Source organism: Guillardia theta, assembly GCF_000315625.1.
Source record: "Guillardia theta CCMP2712 unplaced genomic scaffold GUITHscaffold_444, whole genome shotgun sequence".
NCBI classification, from domain to species: domain Eukaryota; class Cryptophyceae; order Pyrenomonadales; family Geminigeraceae; genus Guillardia; species Guillardia theta.
Window position 1 is genome coordinate 5,119 of NW_005434242.1, and position 1,033 is coordinate 6,151.

General features: G+C 56.9%; 1 protein-coding gene across 1 annotated transcript in view; it reads right to left on the reverse strand.

Annotated features, from left to right (window-relative positions):
- The window catches only part of GUITHDRAFT_122779 (hypothetical protein), a gene marked incomplete at both ends in the record, with an annotated part of 2,928 nt that extends 2,289 nt beyond the window's left edge, over positions 1–639 (reverse strand). Inside the window, one exon of the mRNA XM_005817939.1 lies at positions 154–639. Coding sequence (XP_005817996.1) covers positions 154–639 — 486 coding nt within the window. The remainder of the gene's footprint in view (positions 1–153) is intronic.
- Positions 640–1,033: the final 394 nt, after the last annotated feature.

Below are 1,033 nucleotides of genomic sequence, written 5' to 3' on the forward strand. Positions count from 1 at the left end.
TGCTTCCCCGTTCTCGTCCTTCGCTATGCACCCATCTCCTTCCTATCGCGTGCAGTCCCGCGTTTCCATCTCGTCTCACGGCCTTGCCTGCCCCTCCTTTCCCCCCCTCCCGGTCCCCCTTCCTTCTCCCTCCCGTCCCTGCTCTCCCCTCACCGAGTAGGAGTCCGGAGCTCCCACGGGCCTCGTCTGGCTCTGCCAGTAGTTGGGTTCCCTGTTGTCATGCTTCCGCAGCAGCGACAGCCCGTAGAACGCCGAGAACCACATGATCCAGAACCGCGTCATGGCGTAGACAAGGAAGATACCAATGATCGCTACAGCTATGTCGGGGCGCTGGATGAGCAGCCACGTGTGCCCGAAGTAGAGGAAGAAGGCCAGGAACGCGTACGTGTGGATCGCCGGCAGCCTCGCCAGGATCGAGTACGCGAGCTGCTCCTGCCCGCAGCACACGGGCTCCTCCTCCTCCCTGTACCCGTCGTTGACCAGCCCCGACGCTTTGCCTCGCTCCACAGACTCGCGGAGGCTGATCCCCGGAGCAGGCGACTCGGCAGCTCGGTTGATGATGTCAGGAGCAGTGACGGAGACGATGCTTGCTCCCCCCAGGAGGGGCGTGCGCTCCGAGACCGCACCCTTGCTCTCCATTCAGGGAAAGGAAATAGAGCTCGGCAACTACGCTCAAGTCAGGGACAATCGCTAGAGCAGGGCAGTAGGGTCTGGAATCGAGCGATGGGATGATGCTACACTAGATAATGCTCGTTTTTTTCGATTCTTTCGAACACGAAGCTCTTGCAATCTTGCCAGGTTGTCAAATCAAGGACAAGACTCCCTTTCGCTCATCATCTTCTTACATGTTCCATGGAACATTTAGTTTGAGCTAGGCATCCTTCTTATCAACTCTCAGGCTTTCTTCAATCGCCTGCCTTTCTGTCCTTGCAACCCCAACATTGCTATCTCTGTGCCTGTTCGTCACTTTCTTCGCTATGCCTTTTTCTGTGCATTCGTATTTCTACATCTACACCTTTCCCAACTCACCATC